We start from the raw sequence: 22,354 nt of genomic DNA, 5'->3' as shown, positions 1-22,354 counted from the left end.
GCATTATTTTGACAGTGTAAATAGGGTTTTAACTTTTCATTTTCAAATGCACTTTACACAGCGATCAGCAATAAACATTTGGATATTTTTAACATTACAAAAATAAACATGGTTAAAGTTTAGAAACCGTAAGCTTTAAAAATAACCTCTCTCAAGTGTGTAATGAGGAAAAAAAAACTCGTGTTTGGTTGATATCTGAAGTCATCTACTATTTTGAAGCCAGTGTTTATGAAGTAGATAAAGAAAATTTTGCATGTGAGTCATAATTGAAAAGTCTGCAGAAAATGTAAATTGAAATGCTTAAGTCCATATGCTAATCTTGAATGCCTTAAACATTATGAATGAATCCTACAAGAAATGTCATTGGTCGCTCTACTATACTGTAAATGTGAAACCTCAAAGTCCAATACACATTCAAAGCTCAAACACACCATGTCGGAAAGATCAGCAAGCACCATGCATGCTGTTTTTGTCGTTTTTCTTTTCCACTTGTTAGAAACTTAAAAAGGAACCCCATGGTTTTCCCTATTTGAATGTAAAAGTCATTTTCAATTGGAGGATGAACGAACATTTACGAATGGATAGTTGCTGAAGCTTCAAGCATGCCTTTATCACATAACTTGGTGAAGAACTTGGTCAGCAAGTCCAAATGGGGAAATCACCACGCATGGTTACCTTTTTCTTCACATGTGACACACAAGTGATTTACAATGCTGTGGATAGCCACAAAGAAATAAGCAACTTTGATGTCCAGGGCAGCCCACTAGTAACCTGGACAAATTATAAATTTGTGCCAATGTAAGCACTATAAATTTGTTGGGGTTTTTTTTGGGAGGATTCTGGAACATATTCCGAACTTGACAAAAATCACAATTTTAGACCACAAAAGATCATCTGTTCCATTTTCAGTCTGCATACACTCCTCAACTGCCCAAGACCACAATAAAGCAGCATACACAGACAGAACGACTCCCAAATAATCTGACGAAGACATCCCAAATTTGGGAAATTGACCTCAAAATTAAACGGTAGAGAAGCCAAGTTGTTTCTCTTGACATTGGCATGCGTGACAAAGTTTCTTGATTAATCCACAGTTATAATTTTCCTCTCCAAAACTCAGTACGATGCAACAAAAATGGGCTAGGAAGGAAAGGAGAAACTGTTGGAAGGTTAAGGGGGAAGCTCTTGCAAGATTCCTTTTATTTATATCCAATTGGCTGTTGCCAGGTCTTAGCTGCTTAAACCTCTGGAAGCTTGCACTCACAAAAGAGCTGGAACTAGAGTTGTATGAAGATCTATCTCAGCCTGTGGGCAAGATATTTATACTCCCTGAAATGTATGTGTTTCCCCAGAAGTTTCTTGTAGTCTCCAACAGATCTTCAAACTGCTGAAAAGAGATCCTTCCCACTGGAGAACACCCTAGCAACACAATCTGCACAGAGGCTGAAAAAATGTGCAGCACAACAGCTGACTTTATAATTAATGCAAGCACATTATTGGTAAAGTCTTCTTTCCCTCAAAACCATACAAAATAATCTCCAATTAAACAGACTTCAAAACAGAATGTTTACAAAAATCAGGTGATAAATTACTTCAAAAGACCATGCTTTTTCAAAGAGAATCAGAACATACTTTTTGACCATGCCACAGAGCTTGCTACCTGCTTGAACAATCACAAAAAGGTACAAAGCTTGTTAGTCTCCAAATTCCTGTATCTTTCCAAGAGAAACTGGCACCCAATATTGAGAACTAGTCCAAAAAAAATTGAACCTTCAGTATCTGACTACACAAGACTAAATTTGAAAAAACTCCAAAAATATTCATTCCACAGCTCTACTTGGTAGTCAGATTCAAAAATTCTCATTTAAGCAAGCTTTCAGCAAGAACCTTCAAATTATCTCCTTTAGCAAAGGCTACAATTAGTACAATGGGCAATTTAAAAAAAAAATCTTCATACTTAAAAACAGATCTGATTTAATAGGGCTAAGTTTCAAGTTGAGTTACCCATAGCTTTAAAAACACCCAACGTTGGAACTTTTTATATGCCAGTAATTATCTTGACAAAGGTTCCGTAGTGTAGTGGTTATGTTAGTTGACTAGTAATCCAGGGGCCTGATTGACTACCAGGCCTCTGGATTACTAGTCAACTAACATAACAAGAGAATAAGTGTTCAAATCCTACCACAGCAGTTTGAGAATTTGAATTCAGTTTAAAAAAAAAATCTGGAAATAAAAAGCTGGTTTATCAGTAAAAAAAATAAAAAAGTGACCATGATGCAATCGGATTGTCGTAAAAAACCAACTAGTTCACTAACGTCCTTTAAGGCAGGAAATCTGCCATCCTTACCCAGTCTGGCTTAGAAATGATTCCAGTACCACACCAACCTGACTGAATCTCAACTGCCCTCTGAAATGACCCAGTAAGCCACCTAGTTGTATCAAACCACAAGGGCAACTAGACATGGGCAATAAATGCCAGCCTTGCCAGCGACACCCACCTCCCAAGAATGATTTTTTTTATTCCCACCCTGATTAAATAGAAACCTATGTCTGTTCAGTAAGTTCTAAGCATCATATTCTGTTTGATACAATGATGTATTTATGTCCCCAAAGCAGGGAAAATTCACAATTTCCAAAAGAACATCTTCAAAATAGAAGATGACGCAAGGAAACAACTGTTTCTGTGCCAAGAGCATTACTCACCATACACTGTGGAAAATTGACAACTGACAGAAATCTCACAGGACATAATAAATGAAAGCTTTGTTTAAATTACAATATTGTTCAATCTTAAATGAAATTCACAATAAAATAATTACACTAGAAACTAAAATTACAGCCGAAGTAAAGCAGTTTTCTTCTCACCCTCCAAGACATTGTGGTGAGTTGTAGAAAGCAACCAGTTAATCTCTAGTTTTAGTTTTCCATACTTCTTGAATTCAGACTTAAGAACGTAACACTAAGGGAACCCATGAATTTCTGCAACAAATTATGACTTAACAAAAGTGATCTTAAATGAACAAAAAGTCCTTATAGCTCCGGTAATTAATAAAATAAAGAAATATGGTTTTACAATTCTTCCATAATCATTTACCATTATCCTTAAAACATAATAGGGCTGATTTTATTGATCCCTCGCTACACAGGTACTAAACAGGAGCAGCACACCCAAAGTGCGCTGTATCTGTCCCAAGAGCACCTGCATTTCCGGTGTCGAGCCATTTCAATGGCCTTGGACAGCCCCAACCCTGGCAAGACCTAATGCTGGTGGCAGGAGCATGGAATTCAAGCCTCCAAGATTGGGACCGTCTGGCTGCTGATGGAGACTGGCAGATAGAAGGTCCAAAATTTTACTGCAAACTTCTTGGGGAGGGAGTAGCCTGCCCTCCAGTCACTGGGGGTTCAGGGTCAAGCATATTACTAGCCTTTTCTGGGCACCTAGGAAACATAGCACCCAGAAAGAGAAGCAGGAGGCTAGCAACACAACCTCCCACCTCATTAGCATGGTTCTGTCTGGGCCTGTAGCTACTGCAGGTGCAGGCCATGCTCTGCCTCCACAGGAGTCCTCCATGGGAATTCCAGGGCTGTATGAAATGGGCACAAGCCCAATGATTCAGGTCTCCATCACTTTTTCCTGGCCTGCAGAGTGCTCGGTTCCCAAGACAAAGGCCAAGAAAATCAACTCCAATATTTCTGAACAAATTAAGTTAGCACTGATGGAAAGATACACAGAAAATGTTCATGCAGAGAACCATTGAACAAAATGATCAGAACAGCAATACATGAGTCCCATTCACTCTTCACTTTACCTCCTCAGGAAGTGTAACATGCATGTCAGGATCTTTTTTCCATACCACTGTTGACAGAAAATAATCACTGCAAGCAGCAAGCACAGAACGATGAGCACGAAAGGACTTGTTTTCTACAACCACAGTCACATCACAAAAGAGGTCTTGCTTCCTTTGATCATTGAGGCTCAGTAGAACACTGGTACTGTGCACAGAGGACTCGTAGGAATAAACCGAAGTGTCGCTCTTTTCTCTTACCGACATTCTGTCTCATACCTGGCAAAACAGAAATACAAATGCATTACATTACATGATTTGTGCCACAGGTAAGTTTCATTTGCAGAGTCTATTTTTATAATGAGCTTAATCCAACATTCAGGAAGCAACTTAAAAATCTTCCAATTTTGAATGTTGGACTCATAGTATAGTTTTCAGTTTCCTTTGCGGCTCAAAAGGTACGAGACTCAATTTCCTCTTCAACCATTTAGGCAAGCAACACAAAAACTAAAATACAAGCTCATTTATATAAAAAAAAGTTTGTTTTTAATAGGTTTTATGTTTCTGGTTATATTTCTAGCTGCTGCAATCTGATTTACAATCAATTTTCTTAAGCGTAGGATAAGATTTCTGTTGAAAGTGCTTTATGTTGCCTATCTTAAACTTAAATAAAGTCAATTACATAGGTATGAGGGGCAAGTTGGTTAAGGTAGATTGGGAAATTAGATTAAAAAGGTATGACAGTAGATAGGCACTTGCAGACATTTAAAAAGATTTCAAAATTCTCAATGAGTATACATTCCATTGAGAAATAAAAACTCCACGGGAAAAGTGATCCATCCGTGGCTAACTAAAGTAGTTAAGGATGGTATTAGAGTAAAAGAAGAGGCTTATAATGTTGCAAAGAATAATAGTAACCCTGAGGATTGGGAGAGTTTTAGGAACCAAAGGAAGACCCAAAAGTCGATAAAAAGGGAGAAAATAGATTGAGAGTAAACTAGCAAGAAATATAAAAACAGATTGCAAGAGCTTCAACAAGTATGTAAAAAAGGAAGAGAGTAGCAAAAGTAAATGTTGGTCCCTTAGAGGCTAAGACAAGAGAAATTATATAATGGGGAATAAGGAAATGGCAGAGACGTTAACCAAATATTTTGCATCTGTCTTCACAGTAGAGGACACAAAGAACATACCAAAAATAGTGGGGAACCAAGGGGCAAATGAAAGTGAGGAACGTAAAACAATTAATATCAATAGAGAAAAAGTACTAGACAAACTAACGGGACTAAAAGCCGACAGATCCCCTGGACCTGATGGCCTACATCCGAGGGCTCTAAAAGAGGTGGCTGCAGAGATAGAGGATGTATTGGTTGTGATCTTCCAAAATTCCCTGGATTCGAGAATGGTCCCAGCAGATTGGAAGGTAGCAAATGTAACACCACTATTCAAGAAAGGAGGGAGAGAGAAAGGAGGGAGAGAGAAAACAGGGAACTACAGGCCAGTTAACCTGACATCAGTCATCAAGAAAATGCTGGAATCCATTATTAAGGAAGTGGTAACAGGGCATTTAGATATGATTAGGCAGAGTCAACATGGTTTTCTGAAAGGCAAATTGTGTTTGGCAAATCTATTAAGAGTTTTTTTTTGAGGATCTAACGAGCAGAGTAGATAAAGGGGAACCAGTGGATGTAGTATATTTGAATTTCCAAAAAGGCATTTGATAAGGTGCCACATACAAGATTGTTATGCAAGAGAAGGGCTCATGGGGTTGGGGGCAATATATTAGCATGGATAGAGGATTGGTCAAAGGACAGAAAACAGAGAGTAGGGATAAACAGGTCATTTTCAGGTTGGCAGGCTGTAACTAGTGGGGTGTCACAAGGATCAGTTCTGGGGCCTCAGCTATTTACAATGAAGAGACCGAGTGTAATGTATCCAAGTGTGCTGACGATCCAAAGCTAGGTGGGAAAGTAAGCTGTGAGGGGGACACAAAGAGTCTGCAAAGGGATATAGACAGGTTAAGTGAATGGACAAGAAGGTGGCAGATGGAGTATAATGTGAGGTTATTCACTTTGGAAGGAAGAATAGAAAAACAGAATATTTTTTAAATGGTGAGAAACTATTAAATGTTGGAGTTCAGAGAGATTTGGGTGTCCTCGTACAAGAAACACAAAGTTAACATGCAGGTACAGCAAGCAATTAGAAAGGCAAATGGCATGTTGGCCTTTATTGCAAGGGGTTTGGAGTACAAGAGTAAGGAAGTCTTGCTACAATTGTACAGGGCTTTGGTGAGACCACACCTGGAGTACTGTGCACAGTTATGGTCTTATCTAAGGAAGGATATACTTGCCTTAGAGGCGGTGCAACAAAGGTTCACTAGATTGATTCCTGGGATGAGAGGGTTGACCTATGAGGAGAGATTAAGTAGAATGAGCCTATACTCTCTGGAGTTTAGAAGAATGAGAGGTGATCTCATTGAAATATATAAGATTCTGAGGGGGCTTGACAGGGTAGATGCTGAGAGGTTGTTACCCCTGGCTGAAGAGTTTAGAACTAGGGGGCATAGCTCAGGATAAGGACATTTAGGACTGAGGTGGGGGGGGGGGGGAATTTCTTCACTCAGAGGGTTGTGAATCTTTGAAATTCTCTACCCTAAAGGGCTGTGGATTGCTGAGTCGTTGAGTATATTCAAGGCTGAGATAGATAGATTTTTGGACTCTGGGGAAATGAAGGGATATGAGGATTGGGCGGGAATGTGGAGTTAAGGTCGAAGATCAGCCATGATCTTATTGAATGGCGGAGCAGGCTCGAGGGGCCGTATGGCCTACTCCTGCTCCTATTTCTTATGTTCTTATCTTGAGGTGGAACCGTAACCTACTATTAATGTGCACGAATCATTAGATCATGTAAATTCTTAACACAAAAGCTGTAACTCATTACATAACCAGGATATGTCACTACAACATATATCATTGCGAAATCACAATACAAACAAATGCTTAGTCATTTCAATCATAACAGCCTACAACTGTAACTACTCGGGAAATGCATGCTCTCATTTCCAGTCCATCAGGATGCATTTACACTACAACTTTAGCATCAAAACGAAGCAGTTTCTTGCAACCATGGAGTTGCAGTACAAGTCCAGTCAGAACTGGTTTTAAAAATTGCTGTGGGGGGGGGGCATAAAGAGAGTGGTGTCCTTCATCCAGAGCAATCTGTAAACATTTAAACTTTCAAATTGTTGGGACAGGAGTTCTATATAACCAGGATACTCTCCTGGGCAGGAGAACTGCAATTCAAACAAGGCAATAAAAACGAGGAAACTGCCTGATGTGAACCAACATGCAGACTGGTAGCTGCAATATAAATGCAGCATTAATTTTGTCATTAAATAGCTCTGAATACAGCTGTCACCAAAAATATCATGCACAACCCATGGTTCTAGAATTCCTGGAGGGAAAAGGGAACGAGCCTCATTGGCAACAGTACTGGATGCTGATTTTGATTTGCAACAAAAAGGAACAAATCATAGAATCGTCACGGCACAGGAGGCCATTCGGCCCATCGAGCCTATGCCAGCTCTTTGTAAGAGCAATCCAGTTAGTCCCATTCTCCCGCTCTCTCCCTGTAGCCCTGCAAATTTTTTCTCTTCAAAATATTTATCCAATTCCTTTTTGAAAGCCACAATTGAATCTGCTTCCACCACCCTTTCAGGCAGCACATTCCAGATCATAACTACTCACTGCAAAAAAGTTTTTCCTCACATCGCCTTTGGTTCTTTTGCCAATCATCTTATATCTGTGTCCTCCGGTTCTCGACCCTTCCGCCAATGGGAACAGTCTCTCTTTATTTAAACCGGTCATGATTTTGAACACTTCTATCAAATCTCCTCTCAACCTTCTCTGCTCTAAGGAGAACAACCCCAACTTCTCCAGTCTATACACATAACTGAAGTCCCTCATCCCTGGAACCATTCGAGTAAATCTTTTCGGCACCCTCTCTAAGGCCTTCACATCCTTCCTAAAGAGCAGTGCCCAGAATTGGACACAATACTCCAATTGTGGCTGAACCAGTACTTTATAAAGGTTCATCATAACCTCTTTGCTTTTGTACTCTATGTCTCTATTTATAAAGCCCAGGATCCCGTATGCCTTTTTAAACTGCTTTCTCAACCTGTCCTGTCACCTTCCAAGATTTGTGCACACATACCCCCAGGTCTCTCTGTTCTTGCACCCCCTTTAGAATTATACAAATCAAAAGAAATTAATTGGTTACCTGATTTTAAATTATTAAAAGTGCAAGCCATTTTATAAAGCATTAATGATGCTTAGCATTATAATTTTGTAATGAACACTATTATAATGAGCAGAGTTAATATTTATCTTATGACATTCCTGTAACACAGATGGAGCTCAGAAGAAAGGGAACTGAAGCTTTAGTGACAAATATTTAGTAGAGAGATAAAAAAGATTTTTTTTTAAAATGTCGATTTATTATTTCTTGTATCTCAATGTCATCAGCCAAAATAAAAAGAAATTCAATTCATCAAAGTTTAGTCTTCCACAGTAAAAAGAACTTGCATTTATATACTGCCTTTTACGATCTCAAGACGTCCCAAAGTGCTTTATAGCCAATGAAGTACTTTTTGAAGCGTAGTCATTGTTGTAATGTAAGAAGTAGCTGAATTCTATAAATAAGTTTAAAGTGCGGGATGATAACAGCTATGTGTTGACTGTAATTTGGGCAGAAATTATTTGACTGTGAAAGTCTAAGTACAGTTAAACAGTTCCATCTCCTTTATTTATACTTGGGTCAATGGTATGGTGCGAGAGCATCTCAATTGTCACAAGTTTGAGATGAAATTTGCTGTGACCTTAAGATAAACAACTGTTGCAATTTTGGTCCTATGCTTTTTTGTTACTAGGCTAGAGGCAAGACTATTTTTTGTGCTTATTAAGACACACAACTACATACACAAGTGGAAAGGTGGCACAGCAACTTGGAAATCCAGCACAAAGTGTCATAAATTCAAAGGATACAGGGTTTGAATGCACAATCCCCAGATCACTCAGGACTACATGCTGACAACCAACGGATCAGATCAAAGCTCTGCAGTCCTGCCACATCCAGTTGTGAATGGTGGACAATTAAACAACTAACGGGAGGAGGAGGCTCTGCAAACATCCCCATCCTCAATGACGGCGGAGTCCAGCACGTGAGTGCAAAAGACAAGGCTGAAGCGTTTGCAACCATCTTCAGCCAGAAGTGCCGAGTGGATGATCCATCTCGGCCTCCTCCCGATATCCCCACCATCACAGAAGCCAGTCTTCAGCCAATTCGATTCACTCCACGTGATATCAAGAAACGGCTGATTGCACTGGATACAGCAAAGGCTATGGGCCCCGACAACATCCCGGCTGTAGTGCTGAAGACTTATGCTCCAGAACTACCTGCACCTCTAGCCAAGCTGTTCCAGTACAGCTACAACATTGGCATCTACCCGACAATGTGGAAAATTGCCCAGGTATGTCCTGTCCACAAAAAGCAGGACAAATCCAATCCGGCCAATTACCGCCCCATCAGTCTACTCTCAATCATCAGCAAAGTAATGGAAGGTGTCGTCAACAGTGCTATTAAGCGGCACTTACTCACCAATAACCTGCTCACCGATGCTCAGTTTGGGTTCCGCCAGGACCACTCGGCTCCAGACCTCATTACAGCCTTGGTCCAAACATGGACAAAAGAGCTGAATTCCAGAGGTGAGGTGAGAGTGACTGCACTTGACATCAAGGCAGCATTTGACCAAGTGTGGCATCAAGGAGCCCTAGTAAAATTGAAGTCAATGGGAATCAGGGGGAAAACTCTCCAGTGGCTGGAGTCATACCTAGCACAAAGGAAGATGGTAGTGGTTGTTGGAGGCCAATCATCTCAGCCCCAGGACATTGCTGCAGGAGTTCCTCAGGGCAGGGTCCTAGGCCCAACCATCTTCAGCTGCTTCATCAATGACCTTCCCTCCATCATAAGGTCAGAAATGGGGATGTTCGCTGATGATTGCACAGTGTTCAGTTCCATTCGCAACCCCTCAAATAATGAAGCAGTCCGAGCCCGCATGCACCAAGACCTGGACAACATCCAGGCTTGGGCTCATAAGTGGCAAGTAATATTCGTGCCAGACAAGTGCCAGGCAATGACCATCTCCAACAAGAGAGAGAGCCTAACCACCTCCCCATGACATTCAACGGCATTACCATTGCCAAATCCCCCACCATCAACATCAACATGGGGGTCACCATTGACCAGAAACTTAACTGGACCAGCCATATAAATACTGTGGTTACAAGAGCAGGTCAGAGGCTGGGTATTCTGTGGCGAGTGACTCACCTCCTGACTCCCCAAAGCCTTTCCACCATCTACAAGGCACAAGTCAGGAGTGTGATGGAATACTCTCCACTTGCCTGGATGAGTGCAGCTCCAACAACACTCAAGAAGCTCAACACCATCCAGGACAAAGCAGCTCGCTTGATTGGCACCCCATCCACCACCCTAAACATTCACTCCCTTCACCACCACTGTGGCTGCAGTGTGTACCATCCACAGGATGCACTGCAGCAACTTGCCAAGTCTTCTTCGACAGCACCTCACAAACCCGCGACCTCTACCACCTAGAAGGACAAGGGCAGCAGGCACATGGGAACAATACCACCTGCACGTTCCCCTCCAAGTCACACACCATCCCGACTTGGAAATATATCGCCGTTCCTTCGTCGTTGCTGGGTCAAAATCCTGGAACTCCCTTCCTAACAGCACTGTGGGAGAACCTTCACCACACGGACTGCAGCGGTTCAAGAAGGTGGCTCACCACCACCTTCTCAAGGGCAATTAGGGATGGGCAATAAATGCTGGCCTTGCCAGCGACACCCACATCCCATGAACAAATTTTAAAAATCACATGAAATTTGATATTTCACACTCTTCTTGTACATCATTCCAAATATATGCTGTTCCACTATGCCTACCTCCACACCACCAATTTTTGGTTCCCCCAGCCCAAGCAACATTTCCCATTACAGATGAGGAAGTGATAAAAGGGGAACAAAACATTCATTGGGAAGTGGCACTTTTTACAGGAAAATATGAATCACCAGCATATGCTGATTAATTATAACAAAAAAGGTTCTTAAATAGAAAATAGCTGACTGGAAATGCAACAAAAGAAAAAAAAACTTGCATTTATACAGCACCTTTCACAACCTCAGGGCATCCCAACGTGCTTGACAACCAATTATAAAAGTATGAAGTTTTTCATCCAAGTATTTGATGTGACCATGTATTTAACTAAGAAATCCCAGGTGGATGCATATATCACCCAAACATCTGTAACTTGCCCTCTAATTATCCATACCTCACCTCATTGGGAAGCACCGAGTCTTCACTCAGTGTCTTCTATTAGTGTTGCACTGGCTCAGAAACTCAGTATGCAGAGTAACTGCAGGCACAAAAAACAGCCTAAAATACTGCACCATAGCACATTCGAGCACCAACATGTCACTTGAAACTGATGATTTTACATTAACTGCTCATGATTTGGTTGACCCAAGTCATGTAATTCAGTAATACACAGTGCTGATACTCAGTTTTCACTTTGTATTAACTGAAACTACAATACATACCTCTTATTTTAAGAATCAAAGACATTTACGGCACAGGAGGCCGCCATTCAGCCCATCGTTTCTGTGCCAGCCGAAAAAGAGCTATCCAGCTTAATCCCACTTTCCAGCACTTGGTCTGTAGCCTTGTAGGTTATGGTACTTCAAGTGCATATCCAAGTACTTTTTAAATGCGATGAGGGTTTCTGCCTCTACCCCCCTTTCAGGCAGTGAGTTCTCGACCCCTACCACCCAAGAACATAAGAAATAGGAACAGGAGTAGGCCATACTGCCCCTCGAGACTGCTCCCCCATTCAATAAGATCACTGCTGATCTTCAACCTCAACTCCACTTTCCCGCCCGATCCCCATATCCTTTGATTCCATTAGAGTTCAAAAATCTATGGGTCTCAGCCTTAAATATATTCAATGACTCAGCTTCCAACCCTCTGGGGTAGACAATTCCAAAAGACACTCAACCCTCCGTGAAGAAGTTCCTCCTCATCTCAATCCTAAATGTCCGACCCCTTATCCTGAGACTACGCATCCTAGTTCTAGACCCTCCAGCAGGTGACAGCTTCTCAGCATCAACCCTGTCAAGCCCTCTCAGAATCTTTTATGTTTAAATGAGATCATCTCTCAATCTTCTAAACTCCAGAGAATATAGGCCCACTCTACTCAATCTCTCCTCATAGGACAACCCTCTCATTCCAGGAACCAATCGAGTGAACCTTCGTTGCAACACCTCCAAGGCAAGTATATCCTTCCTTAGGTAAGGAGACCAAAACTGTACGGGTGCGGTCTCACTAAAGCTCTGTACAATTTTATCAAGACTTCCTTACTCTTGTACTCCAACCCCCTTGCAATAAAGGCCAACATACCATTTGCCTTCCTAATTGCTTGCTTTACCAGCATGTTAACTTTCTATGTTTCATGTACAAGGATACCCAAATCCCTCTGAACACCAACATTTAATAGTTTCTCACCCTTTAAAAAATATTCTGTTTTTCTGTTGTTCCTTCTGAAGTGAATAACCTCACATTTCCCCACATTATACTCCATCTGCCACCTTCTTGCCCACTTAACCTGACTATATCCCTTTGCAGACTGTGTCCTCCTCACAGCTTACTTTTCCACCTAGCTTCGTATAGTCAGCAAACTTGGATACATTACACTCAATCCTTCATCGAAATCATTAATATGGATTGTAAATAGCTGAAGGCCCAAGCGCTGATCCTTGCGGCACCCCACTAGTTATAGCCTGCCAAATTGAGAATGACCCGTTTATTCCTACTCTCTGCTTTCTGTCCATTAACTAATCCTCTACCCATGCTAATATATTTCCCCCAATCCCATAAGCCTTTATCTTGTGTAACCTTTTGTGTGGCACCTTATCGAATGTCTTTTGAAAATACAAATATACTACATCCACTGGTTCCCCTTTATCTACTTTGCTAGTTACATCCTCAAAAAACTAGTTTTTATATGAAGTGTCAGAAAGACAAATTTGGAGGATGGAAACAAATGAATTAAAAACAGGGCGAGGGGTATACTGCTGCTTCCAGTTTATGCATTCAACAGAATCCTACTCTAAAATGAAAAAGATCACAAAGTCGATCAGTTTTTAAAAATTGCCAGCCAAAAGCTGAAAATGTGAAAGATTTGTTCAATTTTTTGGGGAAAATTCTTGTGCTTAAATGAGGTATTGATGCAGGGGAATTGAATATTTGAAGCAATGTCAGCATCAAATACTTCCAGGTTAAATAAAGCACAACTGAATGCGAGGTAACACTCCCCCTACTCTGCCCCAACATTGTTGTTCAGTCTCAGAAGAGCACCACTTACTCCACCAGTGTAATATTTTTCCATTTCCTACACCAGGCTTTGAGTAAGATTGCCAATTTGATACAATTAGTGCTAAATTATGGGTAGTTTTGTGCAGTGGTCCATGCCCACTGGGACTGAACTGCGACTGCCAAAACTCATTTCATGAGGACCCATTTCACGTAGAATGCTTAGAACAACAGGCACTCCTGTCCCACGATTATGACTGGATTTGAACCTAGTTCGCAAAAGTCTAAATTTCTCCGCTGTCCAGCCCCTCCCTTCCTCTCCCCCCTACCATCTCTGGTCCGGTTTAAAATATTGCTGTTATTTACTGAATGCAAATATGAACTTCTATTATGCATTAAAATTACCAAGATAGCAGCTAAATAATTAAGACCATATCAAGACCACAACAGACCTTCCAATAAGGTATTACTAAAGTTTGAATAGATTAAATCTGATGTTACATAGTCTAATGCTCACCATTACATACGAATTCTGATGACAATGCCAAAAATTCATGTAGTAGTTTCATAATTATTCAGCAAATTGGAAGCTTTTTTCCCCTGGTGGTTGGTGGGGGGAGGGGGAGAAAGAGGGGGAAGGGGAGGAAGAGGGAGTACAGAGAGAGGAAGGAGCAATGAACATTTGCTTGTTAAATCTCTCCTGTCCTTGAAGTCTACAACCTGTTACCACACTGTTTACAGCACTCCAAGATGTTCACTTCTCTGAATTATTTATTGCATCATAAGTCTGATGTCTACGCTAAAAATTTGATAAAGCAACTTCATAATTATTCAGAGTGCAAGTTTTTTTGGAAGGGTGCAGTAGGGGATTAATCAGCCAACTAGCACTTCCTTTTGAACTTGCCCTGTCCTTGCAATCAACAATCTGTTATGAAGCTGTAAAGTTAAAGAGGATTAAAAAAATTATTTTCCTCCCTCTCCCCAAAACATACATAGTACATTCATACTTTATACATACCAACTTAATACTTCAAATACAGTAAATTCATTTATAAGTGTACACCACTGCATCTTCAACCTTTAAGTTCATGAGATTATTTATAGTAACAATTAAGTCCTATAAGCAAACTGTTAGTTTATACACCAGCTGTGATTATACACCAGCTGTGATTATTCAACCAATTCCCATCAGAGCTTTTAACATGCATCCTCAGTACTGTGAGAACAACTTTTCAAATCATTCCACATATCTGCTGCAATACATTCTAATGGAGCGTTGTAAATCTATTTATCTGCATCAATGACTCGTAGTTACTTTTTAGTATAACCCATTTTTAAAAATGAATACGTCCAAATGTCTAATTCAGGAAAATAAAAATCAAATCCAGCAGATGTACTCCAATGATGTCAGTGAAAAGGATCCTTGTGCAGTGCATTCATATTCATCACTAAGGTGTGTGCAGTTAATGTGTTTTCAGAAGCGAGCTATTCTTATAAACAGTGCACATATAATGACTAAGTTACAAAAAATAATAAAAAGTGGCTTCTGAGCAGTCTCAAAGCAGATCAGAGTGGATAAAAAATCCCACACTATTCAACAACAAATTCCCATGGTTTAACTGGAGACACCTAGAGAGCTCTGAGATCAGTTCTGCTCCTCAATTGAAAATTATGTGTTTCTTTGATCTTTCTTGAATATCCAGGATACTCTATTTAGCAACATTAAGTCTATACAATACTTGCAGACCTTCCGCAGCATTGCAAATGGTCAATTGGAAATTATGCTGTTGCAAGGAGGAGGATAAAACCTCCACTAAAAGGATTTGAAAAGAGATCCACTTAGACACATTGTAGTAATTGTTTATGATCGGTAATGTAAAATAACATGTTTTTCTTGCCCAATGCAGGTAGATAAATAAATTGATAAATTTGATCCCTCACATATTGTACTACATAAATAAATCTATTCACGCCTCACAGGTAGAAAGCAGATCTTTCCGAGGATTTCAAATAGCAGGATGTCCCATTGGTTTATGTTGTAGGCTTTTACAGCAAGGACCCAGACATACAAAATTTAAGGGAATAGATTAACTTAATTTGCATCTATTTTTTTTTCACAAATATCACTGCAACAATACTGAGTGTTATGAAAAGGTACTGCTTAAACAAACATTGTAGGTTCGGTACCAGTTGAATTGTGATTTGTTGCTGTTTATGAACACAAAATGTCAGCTAAATAGAGGAAGTATGACATGGAAATTTGCACATTACACTCATGACACTGAAGTGTGAACAAAACATACTAGAGACAGGACTATATAAACATTTATATTTTTTAAATATATGGTTTTGCATATAGCACACACTTCTTGTAATTGCCGTGATTGCTTCCTGTAACACTTTCTTGTCATGTTATTTCCATTACACTTAAATTTACCATACTGATTATACTTACTTCCTAATGACACTTCCCAGCTCTGTCACCAACACAGGTGGCACGATGTCTACAGCGTCACTACTACTGTGAGGTTGCCTCACCAAGATACTAAAAGTGCTTAAGCAACTTAAAGCTGATTCTTGACACAGCTGGGAACAAAGTTTTTGGGATTTCGTTACTTGGGGATGGGATTATCAAAAGGGGCTCCCCACCATTGAGCAACCATGCTTACCCACTGCTCTCTTCTCCTGCCTCGGCCGCTCTCCTTGCCTCAGCTGCCATGCTTTTCCCCCCCGCGCTCACAAATGCAGACCTGCCCCCAAGAAAACCACTACCACCACTTTCTCACCTATGATTTAAGAATCAGCATTAAAAGTGTAGTAAGCACTTTAAAGAACTTACAACTGGGGCCCTTGTCATGGTCATGAACACAGCTATTGCATTTTTCTCAGCGCTATCCTGAAAACACACCGTTTCTGTCTTCTAGAATCTACTTCCCAGTACTCCCGCATCCTGCTACCACCACACACCATCCCAATCACTTGTACACTGAATGCTGCAAATTATGCAACATGACTGAGACAGGCTGTCAGCTAAGATCTGCAATGAAACAGCAAAGTGCTGATCTCATGCAGTAATGCTGACAAATGATGAGAAAGCACTTTCCTGTTTCTCCACATCATTGCTTCCCTAAATAATCCTGCCACAGGCAATCCCACAGATCTTCTTACTTTAGCATTGAGAACTTTAAAAAGCACATCTGTATTTTTTTTTTAAAAACATGACCAACAACCTTTAGAAAATTTACAACTTCATTAAAATGTATCTAGTAAAAACTACAGGCTGTAGCTATGAGAAAATCTAAACAAACCAGTTTACAGTTTCTATTTTAATCTTTACTGTGCCATTTATCCCATTAAGCGTATCGTATTACACAAATGTATGACTTTCATAGACATATATACTGACCTCTCAACTCTACAGTGCAGTAAATTAGTTGATGTTATAGAATCATAGAAAGTTACAGCACAGGAGACCATTTGGCCCATCATGTCTGTGCTGGCTGAAAAAGAGCTATCCATCTTAATCCCAATTTCCAGCACTTGGTCCGTAGCCCTGTAGGTTACGGCACTTCAGGTGCACATCCAAGTACTTCTTAAATGCGATGAGGGTTTCTGCCTCTACCACCCTCTCAGGCAGCGAGTTCCAGACCCCCACCACCATCTGGGTGAAAAAATTTCTCCTCAGCTCCCCTCTAATCCTTCTACCAATTACTTTAAGTCTATGGCCCCTGGCCACTGACCCCTCTGCTAAGGGAAACAGGTCCTCCCTATCCACTCTATCTAGGTCCCTCATAATTTTACACACCTCAATTAAATCACCCCTCAGCCTCCTCTGTTTCATCTGTAGCTGGCGTCACAGCCAAAGACCCAACCCAATAATCCTACAGAATCACATACCCTTTCCAATAGGGAGCACTGAATAACTATCAGGAATGTGAATTCTGGCAAATTTGTTTTTCCTTTCCCCAAGGCTAACACAAGTGCTCTCACTACAACCCCAGTTGAGATCAGTTCACTCAATCTACCATGCTGTGCATTTACTCACCAAACTATCATGGGATCTAGCACATCTCTATTTTTTTTTTAAAAATCCAGAACATGTCAAATCTTCTCCAGCCCACATAACATCATCCTGATAAATTGTATTTAAATGCACATTGCCCACTGAATAAAATAAATAGGAAATTCTGCTTTTAATTAATGGTCTGATGACTACGTGTCTGTTATGCTACTTACTGATGATTAAATTGTGAATTCACAATTAAACTGAAGTACAGTACCATCTGTTCGTTCTTTGTCAAAATACATACTGCAATGTTTGACACATGAAAATTGTACGCTCATTCGTTTATAAAAAGTACGAAGTTCAAAACAAGATGGAGTTTGGGGGCAAGGCAAAAGAGGTTTTAAAAAAATAATAAAACAAGATTTGTACTGAAACAGGCTCACCTAAGGGAACAAAGCCAATGACAGAATAGCAAGAATTACAAAGTACACACACTAGAAGAAAAGTAACAGACCAAAACAACAAAATTTAAAAGCATCCTGGATGGAGAGCCAGCCTCACATCTCTATTAAAGCCTCTTATGGATTTGGATTAAGCAGTTGTTGACAAGTAAGCCTGGCACTCTGCGCCGGACTTGGACGTCAAGCTGGCTGGCACGTTACAAACAGTCCTGTTTATTTCCTTACATACACTAAGAGCGGATGTCCATCATAACTGATGAGGAAACACAAACTTGGGACGACAGGTGCTGGAACACATGTTTGTATCCAGGGTTTGGTGTCTACCACCATACTGTTTCAGAAAGGCAAGCAGCTGGTGCTGGTGAAGGTCCACACTTCCAACTGGTGGACTCACTGCTTGGTGAAATATGGTGTATGTTCATGTTGTAATCAGGAGGATAATGGCAATGCACACATACATTTTATGGTAAGCTGTCCTACTCGCTATTCCGCTCATGAAGAGCTTCTGGTATCTGCTATCCACCTAGCAAGGGCTCAAATCCATACTTCTCAGTTGCCTTGTGACAATTATGGCTATCTTCCTTTTGGGGAACGTGGGGAGGAGAGAAGATTAGTGGCATCTCTTTAGAGTCAGGTTGGCTCCAAGATGACATGTCTGGTGATGGAAGTTTGGAGCTAAGTCAATCCTCCATGGCAGACTTGATAATCAGATACTTGAACTGGGCGGATTCACTGTACCCCAAGCACTGTTAATGAGCTTGACTAGGTAGTTAATCATCATTAGAGCCAGAAGGGATAGGCCAGTAATTGAACACTGGGATTTTTCTCAGTCAGCTTCTGAGTTCATGGCTCAAAAAGTAATGGGAAGCTTGCTAGTGCTATGTGTTGATATGTGTGTTGTCCATGGAATTCCCTAAACCTTAGCTCGTACCAACTTGTACTGAAATTATCTGAATTTAGATAGTGGGGTTTGAAACTATTGGGAACATATGCACTCCATATGCATGCTAGAGGAAATTTTTAAAAATGATAAATTAGGCCATTTAGAATATTTTTTGGCTTAAGATTAGTACTTTTTGTCTAGTGGAAGGTAGTAACCAGTTTGCAAAGAACAAAAAAGGTAGATAAATGCTTATTTACAGCTGCAATAGTCACCCTGCCTTTATTTACATTTTATGTTCCATTCCCCATATGACATACTTCAAAGATCACACTGCCACAGCAACAGATATATTCCAAAGAATATAGATGTTCTATACATAGTTGAATGAACCAAACTGTGAAAATTTCACAGCTTCAGTAGTAAAATATTTCATTGTACTCATTTTATTTGAGTCTTAGAAGGAAAACAAAACTCATTTCACTGAATATGCTTCTATAAAACAGCTATTAAATAATCAGCTACCATGCAGAATATTAGATTTACAGTAATAGATATTAATGAGTTTAATCACTCATCTAACTTATTACATCATGGTTCAAACTATAAATAAAATTTGAAACTTCTATAATTGCCAATATCTTAAAATGAGGCATTTTTAAAATTTGTCCAAGATTTGGGCAACATTGGCAAGACCACATTTATTGTATATCCCTAGTTGCCAAGAGGTGATGATGATGAGCCTTCATGAACTGCTGCAGTCCTTATGGCGATGGTACTTCCAAAATGGTGTTACGTTGGAAATTCTAGGATACTGACCCAGTGACAATAAAAGAACATTGATATATCTCTAAGTTAGGATGGTGTGTGTGACTTGAAGAGGAACTTGGAAATGTTGCTATCTTTGTCCTTCTCAGTGGCAGAGGTTGCAGGGAAGGGATAGGCTAGCAAAGTAATGGTGAGTTGCTGCAGTGCATGCTGCAGATCATATATACTGCAGCAACTGTGCATTTTTGGTAGAGGAGATAAATATTAAATCCAGTAACACAGGGCATCAAACTCATCTGTCCTGGGTGGCGTTGTTCCTTCAGCATTGCAATGGATGTATCCAAGCAGACCTGTGGTGAGTACTCCTTCGCATCACATAGATGGTAGCCATGATGTGGAGATGCCGGTGATGGACTGGGGTTGACAATTGTAAACAATTTTACAACACCAAGTTATAGTCCAACAATTTTATTTTTAATCCCACAAGCTTTCGGAGGCTTCCCCCTTCCTCCACACCACCTGAGGAAGGGGGAAGCCTCCGAAAGCTTGTGGGATTAAAAATAAAATTGTTGGACTATAACTTGGTGTTGTAAAATTGTTTACATAGATGGTAGAGCAGTTTTGAGGGGTTAGGAGGCAAGCCACTCATCGCAGAGTACACAGCCTCTGTTTTGCTCTTGCAGCCAGTGTTGATATGGCTGGTCCATTTAAGCTTCCGGTCAACCCCAAAAATGTTTGGGGACTGGGCAGTTGAAGGTCAGGGGAAGTGGCTGAGCTATTCCTGTTGAAAATAGTCACTGCCTGCCACCTGTGGCACGGATGTTACCTGCCACATCAGTCTAAGCCTGGATGTTGTTAAAAGTCCTGCTGTAGACTGCTCCATTATCAGACAAGTTGCGAATGGAGCTGAAAACTGTCGAATCAGCAAACATAGCTACTTGTAATTTTATGACAAATGGAACGTCATTGATGAAGCAGCTAAAGATCGTTGGGCAGATGTGAAAAGTGGATTTAAAAAAATACATTGGTTACCTGACAGTAGCAGCATAAGTAATACTATATTGTGATTTGCCTATCCAAATATTCCAAGCAGCTACTCAGGGACAGTATAACAAAAACTAGAAACACTGGACTACAGAACAAAACCTAGTTTTTCCATTTTGTCAACTAATGCAAACATTCCGCTGAAATTACTTTAGATGCATAGCAATTTTCTTCAACTGGAAACTGTGACAATCACACTGTATACAGGACTCCTATGATCACCAAAGCTGAAGCAAACTATCCCAAAACATATTGAAAGACAAGCATAATGGTACATACTGATAAGAAAAACAAGTTTCTGACACGTACACCTTGGGTCATGCAGTTTTCACTACACTGGAAATGTTTCAGTACCATAAATGAGAATTTACTGCTAGCTAAGATAAGGAATGATAAGGGCAGGCCGACGTGGATCAAGGACATTATCGTTCCTTTGCAGGCAGGGAATATTTGAGTTTAAACTCTTCCAAGAACTGCAGTCACATTGCTGTGATGCAAGCAAAGCCCCATAATGCTTCATACCATAAAACCTGTGTTATATCTTATTTAAAATATAAAATTTGATATAGGCCAATAAATTCTGAAATGATTAAAATCTGTTAGCTGCTTTCTGAAAAGGAATTTGTTTGGCTCTGTGTGGGCTGAGGTGAAGGGGAAACAATATATTAACCTATCTATTGATTTTGAGCAATGCAAGCTTGCAGTGTCATATCAGATAGCAAAAACAACTGAAGTCCATCACATTGTCTGCTCTTCACACCCTTCAACTTGAATGGTAAAATTAATATAATTACCTGCCTAGTGGAGAGAAGTTATTGATTTTGTGTGCTCTGCCTTGGAGACCCAAAGGAATGGCATAATAGGTGGAGGTTTTCTGTGTTCATCAATTCAAGGTTCCCTAGCTTCAACCATTTATTCTCACATTGCAGAGGTGACAAAGAACACCAAAGGACACAGGTGCACCACATTACAAGGACTCAATTAAAAGATTCTGAAAAGACTAAGATTTCAACATTTTCTGATTCACTACTTTAATAGGTCTGCAAAATAAGTGAAATGTTTGTATTTCTTTTGCTTCTGTGTAATTATAAATCTTGTAAATAAATTTGACGACTAGTTTTAGTCTGAATCATACAGCTGAACAGAGGGCTTTTTCTGCCTTCCGGAGCTGCTCGTACAACCTCTGTTGCGAAATATTACAGTAAAGGGTAATCCTGTAGCACTACTCCTGTTCACAGCCTGTATGCGGGTTAAAGTTTCTGATCAGAGACATGGGTCAACCTTTGGAAACTGTACTTTGCTGTGAACACAAGAGTTGAAAAAGAATTCAAATTGTGACAATTACTAAAACTAGTAGTCAAATTTATTTACAAGATCTATAATTACACAGAAGCAAAAGAAATACAAATATTTCACTTATGCACTACTTTAATCAGTCTGCAAAATAAGAAAATGTTGAAATCTTAGTCTTTTCAGAATCTTTTAACTGAATCTTTGTAATGTGGCGCACCTGTGTCCTTTGGTGTTCTTTTTCACCTCTGAAATGTGAGGATAAATGCATTGAAGTGTTTCATCACATCCTAGAACATCTAAAAGTGTGTTGAATGTAGTGACAAGTGTGTGACACCATGGCAGCTGTTTTGTGCAGAGCATGATCCCACAAACAGCAAAGGGATGAATGACCATTAACCTGTTTTTGATGGCATTTTTGATTGAGGATTATTGGCCCTGATAATAGAAAAATTCCCTACTGCTCTTCAAACAGTACTAAATTATGTTTTAATATCCACCTAACCCACTAGAATTGGTGGACAATTGATTGAACATCTCAACTGACAGCTCCTCTGACACTGCAGCATTCACTCGTTACTACATTTCAGTACAAGCCTAAATTACTTGCTCAAGTCCCAAGGTTAAGATTCTGAAGCTTCTAGTGTCAATGTAATACCATGAGCAAGATCCAAAGCCACAA

General features: G+C 40.1%; 1 protein-coding gene across 4 annotated transcripts in view; it reads right to left on the bottom strand.

Moving 5' to 3' along the window:
- LOC137327203 (transcription regulator protein BACH1-like) overlaps nucleotides 1-22,354 on the bottom strand; it is a 64,732-nt gene that overhangs the window by 23,331 nt on the left and 19,047 nt on the right. For 3 of the 4 annotated variants that reach the window (XM_067992761.1, XM_067992760.1, XM_067992762.1), the window contains one exon: nucleotides 3,810-4,064. In XM_067992761.1, coding sequence (XP_067848862.1) covers nucleotides 3,810-4,052 — 243 coding nt within the window. In that variant the 5' untranslated portion in view covers nucleotides 4,053-4,064. Of the gene's footprint in view, nucleotides 1-3,809; nucleotides 4,065-15,678; nucleotides 15,702-22,354 lie in introns of those variants that run through there. The other variant, XM_067992763.1, reaches the window with a different exon arrangement.

The sequence above is a fragment of the Heptranchias perlo genome, chromosome 11, assembly GCF_035084215.1.
Source record: "Heptranchias perlo isolate sHepPer1 chromosome 11, sHepPer1.hap1, whole genome shotgun sequence".
NCBI lineage: Eukaryota > Metazoa > Chordata > Chondrichthyes > Hexanchiformes > Hexanchidae > Heptranchias > Heptranchias perlo.
Note: the sequence above shows the minus strand (reverse complement) of the source record. Positions and strands in the feature narration are given on the sequence as shown.